The 7145-nt window shown below is 27.8% G+C and overlaps 1 protein-coding gene across 5 annotated transcripts in view; it reads left to right on the plus strand.

Moving 5' to 3' along the window:
• LOC148227629 (very long chain fatty acid elongase 7) overlaps positions 1 to 6663 on the plus strand; it is a 30352-nt gene extending 23689 nt beyond the window's left edge. For all 5 annotated transcript variants that reach the window (XM_088202429.1, XM_088202431.1, XM_088202428.1 and 2 more), the window contains 2 exons: positions 5862 to 5926; positions 6548 to 6663. In XM_088202429.1, the coding sequence (XP_088058555.1) occupies positions 5862 to 5926; positions 6548 to 6662 (180 nt within the window). In that variant the 3' untranslated portion in view covers position 6663. The remainder of the gene's footprint in view (positions 1 to 5861; positions 5927 to 6547) is intronic.
• Positions 6664 to 7145: the final 482 nt, after the last annotated feature.

Raw genomic sequence — 7145 nt, forward strand, 5'->3', positions numbered from 1 at the left:
CTATCGGCGCACAAGCGAAAGAATGTCGATAGGTACCTGCTGGTGCACTGCGAAAAACAATTTGTTGTTATTATCCTTTATACAGAGAATGAAACATTAGCATATAACGACTGCAAACAAAGACTGGCGTTTTTCATATCTCATATGAGATTTACGTTGATCGACAAGTCGTGCTCAGTGCCATCGCAATTATTTGATTACATTAAGTGATTTTCCATCTATGGCTAATGCATTGTTTTTATCTTTTTTTTTTAATAAAATTAAATTACCTGGCATTGTTGAGATACGTATAAATAAATCATTAAAGTAGGTTGTTTATTATTTTTTAATAATATTCTATGTATTTCTATTTTAAATTTACAATTTTAATGTAAAAATTTATTTCATTATTTTATTACATAGATTTGATTCAAGTTTCTCGTGACTTAACAAAGATTTCAAAAGTATTAGCAGTTTGTCCGTAACCAGCAAGATCAGTGTTATAATTCTAGGACTTTAATCTCAAATATATTGTGTCTAAGAGATCGTATAAATCCGATCGATTAGAACAGATTACATTTTCATAATCTTACGGATAAATATCGTAAAAAATAATTAGAATAAAACCAAAGTCGTTCATAATGACATCTATTAATTATAAGCTGTAATACTATATATTCAATAAAATATTATATATCAATTATTTCAATTTTTATATGAAAAATCGGAATTATTGATTAATATATAATTAAAATTTCAATCCATTTTCCTAAATTTTCATAATCATACAGATGATTTTCATAATCATACGTATTAAATAATTAAATTTAAATTCAGCTTGATCGTTTATAGTGACATCTATTTATTGTTAATTTTATTTGATAAAATTAAAGTCATTGATTTACAGATTTTAATTTCAGTCTAATGTCTGCTTACTTATTTAATAGTTGTTGATTGTGTTTACTCAGTTGTAAATCGATTGCACTCATCTCTGTTTCGTCTCAATGGTATCAAATTAATAACAAAATAGAACTCATAGTAAAAAATTAAAAGCACACAACAGAAAAAACGTAAATATATCGTATAGTATTAAGCGTGAAATTTACGGTTTAAAAAAAGAATGACGCAGTAATATATTTTTATTTTATTAATTAATAAAATTGAAGTCATTGATTTACAGATTTTGATTTCAGTCTAATGTCTTCTATATTTAATTTAATATTTAGTAGTTGTTGATTGTGTTAACTTAGTTGTAAACCCATTGCACTCGCATCTGTTATGTCTTAAGAGTATCAAAATAGAATCTATGATAAAAAATCAAAAATATATGAATTATCGTATAGTATCAAGCGTCTGACCTTAGGCTGACTTCAAGACTTATCCGCAACCTTTACTAGACTTTATAGAGGCTGAAAGAGGAGAGAGGACCATATGTCCCCATCTACGAGTAGATAGGTACAGATTAGAAAGTTGTTTGCTGCCCTAGAAACCTGTCTTTTTGCTACGGTATGCGAGAGTTATTGATTTCGGAGGTAGGTAGAGAGAGACAAATATTCTGTCACTATCTGTCCTATTTTACTAGATTCTAATGATCTACATCTATATTAAACTTTCCTAAATAAAGGCTCACGGACTCAATCTATACTAATGCAATGTATTATACATACAATATATACAGTCAGATGAATAAAAATAAATGTTAGATTATATCTTTTGGTAAACAGTTATCAATATGTTAATATGTGAGATATATTTTAAGATAACTTTAATTAGAATGAAGCAATGCATCCAGGGCAGCACTTCATAAAAAAATACAGTTTCTTCAGGAAATGTTTTATAGAGTGAATAGTTCGAAAACATAAATATGATTGTCATATTTTAAAAGTTAGATAGTGTCATTAAGTATGCGTGTCTGAAATGTCAATATCATTTTCCTATTGATTGCAATGTCTTATACTTGAAAAGCGATTAAAATATCATGGTTCAGCTAATCGATATTTCACAAGTTGTTTGACTTATTCGCGACAATAATTGCACGTTTGCTAGTTGCATGGGAGTGTTCAAAGTTGATTGATATAATGGTGGAGGCTGCTGAAGGCTGGCTGCAGGTTCTGCTTCTGGACCACTGTCGGGTTGTGCAATTCTTGTCTTCAGTGCAACTCTCCGGTTGACCCACTGAGTAGCCTGACTTGCTCAATCGTTTGGTGCCAATTGCTTCCATGATCAAAGCGATCACGATTAAACATTATTTATAATATTGGTCAATGAACCGCGTATTAAAAAACAAGAAACCCTTATATAAACGCCTATACCTAAAAAATAAACTGGAAAAAATCAATTCGTGAGTATCATTGGTGTGATGTTTAAAATAATTACGGTTTCAAATTGATCAGTTGAAAAAATGTCTAGTCAATGTGGTTTCACACCAGTAAACTTATTTTTTATTTAACCACTAAATTAGATACATTGCCACTATCACATAAATAAAACTCTCGCCTCAATTTATATTGATGAAAAAAAATTGTACATTTTTTAGATAATTTTGATTTGAATATTTAATACTTTCACAGATAATAGATAAAAGAATATCTTTATGATTATATTATGAGTTATTTGGCTGCGTATCGTGAATTTTTTTCATAGAAGCTAATAGTTTTAACGCGTGTTATTTATTCTGACTTTTCTTTAAAAACGTATAAATTATATAAAAAAAACGGCATGTTTAATTAATTGACCACGAAGCGTAAAATTTAGGTTTTTTTCTTAAAAGCAGATAATTGAGCCGTGTTTATTGGGCGGGGAACGATCAATTTAGATTTTTTCTTACTTTGTAGCTTACAAAATATCATTAGCACGTTCAATAAAATTATACTGCGTCTATTTTTTTATTGAGTCTCACCACAGTGACAGTGTTTTTAAAGATACTACAAAAAAATATTTGTAGGTGACCCGCAATCACATGCGTTATTATTAGATATACATTAGCAGCATTGCTACCTCAGCATTTATATGCTGATGAATACGCAGCTTATGCTCGCACGCATGCGTTTTTGCATGCCGATTTCTACTTTGATTTCAGATGTCTGTTATATAATATCTTTTTCGCCACGCAATGCATTATTTCTTAAAAAAATAGATGTATTTGATATGAATTTTTCTCACACAACCTCATATTTTAATTAGAAATGTCCGATAGGGATAAAAATAATAACTGGATAGTAGATATATCATTAATTTATGTGTGTCTTCCGAGAAGTCCATATTTTTTACGTTCGTTTTATACGTGTTCTCATCTAATGCCATGACAATGTACTTTGCGTTATTAGTTAAACTGTGATGTGCTGTGATTTAATTTCATTTGACTTAATACATCTTGGTTCACCTATTGACTTTGACTTTTATATTTTTTTTAGCATATTATATATTATCAGCAAAATTTAACCTTCGTGATGCCACCGTAAGTGTACTGGTCTTAGCACAGAATCTTGAGGTACTCCAGCTAATATCTTCCTTACAGATTTTACACAAGACTTCAACGATAAAGTATAAGGTTAAGTTTAAAAAAAAAATTCATTCGAGCCATGTGTGTCACATATGTTCAGAAGCATATGACCAGTACGAAGGACCAGTGACTAATACTTAGTTTGAGCCCCATATGAACCCTTGTATTTTTAAATTTTTATGTTATCTGGTAGATCAAAATTAGTGATTATTATGTATTTATAGTAACAATCTATTATTACAGATTAAGTTTTACTAGATTTTTCAATCACATATAAACACATCGTGATGTATAATTAATATAAATCGAACTAGATTGTGTATAGTGATTTATTTATTTTAAATTAATATAATAGTTTATAACTGATAGGCTTTGATTTTAGTGTAGTGCATGAATACTTTCATACTGTTGTAATGCATTGGGTTAACGCCTGCCATATTGCAACTGAATATATTTAATAAATTTAAAAATAATATTTATTTGTAATGTGGTTAACTATATTTATATTGCTTTTTTTCTAAATTATTTGATAGACCTTAAGTAAGTATTCTAGTTTCTCGATGATTATTATTTCTCGAAAAATTTTAATAAATGAAAAATATATATGTTATATGTATATAATAGAGTGCGATTTTAATAATGCAAAATGTTATTGTTGATGTCTTTATGTATGTAAAATATAATTTTCTAATATTTTTTTGGCAATAGTAAAACATGTTACAGCAATTAAAATATAAAATAAATTTTAGAATGGTAAAACATTTTAAAAGCCACCTTTTTGAATGCACATACCATCTTAAATAAATTTTATTTTATTTTTTAACCGGAAAAATCATCGCCTTTGTGTATATTTTCTCTTCTTTGTTAGATAATTTTTGGTGAAAAAAAGTTCCGTGAAAAGCCCCATACATTTTTCAATTCACCGATTTACACGCAAAGCGTTTTTTTTTTTTTTTAAGTATTAATGTAGTTGTTAGGTTACCAACCCAAAGATAACCCCGATCAGAATAGTTAAGAAAAATCGTAAACAATTTTTTGATATTAAAACACTTTTGAATTCCAAGAAAGTATATAAAAAAATATTTTTTTTTTAATTTTTTTATAAAGTACGTAAAAAAATATAAATTTATTTATTTTTTCGTAAATAAGTTAAAGGGGCATGAATTATTGTAGTGTATTTTTTAATAATAGAATATACACTATCAAGTAAAAAAGATCCCAGTGAAAATAATGCGAAAATGGCTTTAAAAACAAGCAATAAAGTAAATGTACATTGCAATGTGCATTAACGCATTAACATTAAGCACGGACTCACTCTTTCTTATGCAGTGGTTGCAAAATTCTTAAAAATATTTGTACTAATTTACTTTTCACCAATAAAAGCTCTATGAAAATTATCGAAAAAATAGAAAATTTCTCGAACAATATAAATTCTCGTTTTAGTAGTTTTTTAGAGGAACTTCCGAATTTTTATTAAGCGCTTAGTAAGCAGTTAAAAATATGTTCAAAATAACTAGAAAAAGTGATATTAGCTGCTATAAAGTGACAGCGGCTATTAAATATTAAATAAAAAATAAGGGTTTTAGGGTAATACTAGATTTTGATTGACTACCGTATAATATATATTTATGTGGCGCGAGCACATGCATGTGTGCAATGCTATGTGTGTGCATTAGTAATCGTTTTAGGTTTTTGTGTATTCATTACAATACAATTTTTATTTAGATATTCTCGAGTATTAAATTTATTTAAATTCTGAGATTCATCGCGATGAGAACTTACTAGTCGATATTTTGGCAGTGATACTAAACGTTCAGTTGCTCAAATTTAGTGACCATGGCAGGAGTATCACTGCCTAAATATCGACCAGTGAGTTATTATTGTGATTGATTCCAGAATTTAAATATTATTACAATAAAAAGAAACACATACCCTTGAATAAAAGCATTGAAATTAGTCAAATGTGTGGTAAAATTCAAAATCCACTTAATTGAGGTTTATAGTAATATCCATAAATAGAAACCGATAAATTGTATATATGTATTGACCAACATGAATATTTAACTGTCGTATGGGCGTTAATCGAACGAACTTATGCAAATAAACCAATAGCATTGTTACAGTGATACTTTAAAATGAGTTCGTATTATATGCATATGTGTTTAGAACATAGATCTTAAATGTCTAATAAACGTTGTCAAATCGTGATGACTTGTATACGAGTGAAGGTTAAGTGAATATTTGGAGCATGTAAACTGGCGTCAGAATCCAATTTGTTATTTGCTGTTGTGCGATTCGAAGCGCTTAAAGTACCGGTGAAATTTACTCAGTCTTAATCTTGGCATACATATTATTCATGGTAGCAATTAACTTGTTTCAGATACAATTCTTCTTGGTGTTCTTCCATTCGGCCAGCGCTCTAGTCTACGACTGTGGATATCCGAGGTAATCAAATTTTTGATACATAAATTAATAGTAATTAAAATACTCATATTTAATTAACTTTTTGCTTACAAAAGAATATAGATTAAACCACGTACCAGAATAAATTTTGTATAAAAAATAAATATAATTTACATACATATGTTACAACATGTCCATTTTTTTAATATGAATACAGAAATGTAGTTCAAGTAGGAATCTACAAAACTATTTAATTTCGACGGTTACATAATTTGTTCATATCGATTTTTTTATAGAATGTTTCTGCAACGATTGTTTATCATTATCCTTGATGCTGTTTATTTAAAAGTCTGGCAAAACTTGACTCAAAATGATTAGTCAGCATGTTTATTAGTATGACGTATAATCTCATAAATCATGCGAAAGCATTTATTCTTATTTTTTGCTGATGCAAAAAAGATTTGTGAATTGCGGTTGTATTTCATTCATAACACCAAATAAGTTTTGCATAATTGGTGGGTTATTAAAAACTATTATTTTTATTAAATAATTATATCCATATCTCTATCATTTTTTTTTGTAATACCTTATTTTAAAATAATTATATATATGTGAAATTTTTTTTAAAGTATTTTGTAATTATATACATTTTAATATTTTTAGGGGTATATCTAGCGGACTTATGCTACACTCTGTCATCTTCATTGTACTCTTCACAAATTTCTACATGCAAAGTTATAAGAAAGAAATGATGGCAGCTGCCAAGAAGAGCGAATAAAGAGAGATAAAAATGTATTGTAAAGTTCGAGTCTTTCTATTTAAAATAAAAGTCATTGATTACTATACTAAATCATCAGCCACGTGCTAAATATATTTAAAAGATTTTATTCTCTCTGGGTTAATCATCATTGACTGGTCTAAATATGCGGCACAGTATTAGAGGTATGAAATATTAACTAAGTCAAGATTTGAAGAAAAAAAACATATAAATATTCAGCATAACTGTATACATTATACACATCCATTATATGTTTATTTAGATAAATTTATTTATTGATGTGAAATGAAACGTACTATGCAAATGTGTGAATAATTAAAATAATACTTCTAATTTATATTAATTATAAAAATAGAAAAAAATGTTAATGAAGTATGATTAATGATTTTATTGTGATTTCTGTTCTATGAACATGACAGATAATCATCACTCTATAAAGTTTATTTGTAAAATACAATCTGATTTAGACGATATTTTATATAT

This window comes from Plectrocnemia conspersa, unplaced genomic scaffold (genome assembly GCF_051122295.1).
Source record: "Plectrocnemia conspersa isolate PC_06_02 unplaced genomic scaffold, ASM5112229v1 ptg000013l, whole genome shotgun sequence".
Lineage (NCBI taxonomy): Eukaryota > Metazoa > Arthropoda > Insecta > Trichoptera > Polycentropodidae > Plectrocnemia > Plectrocnemia conspersa.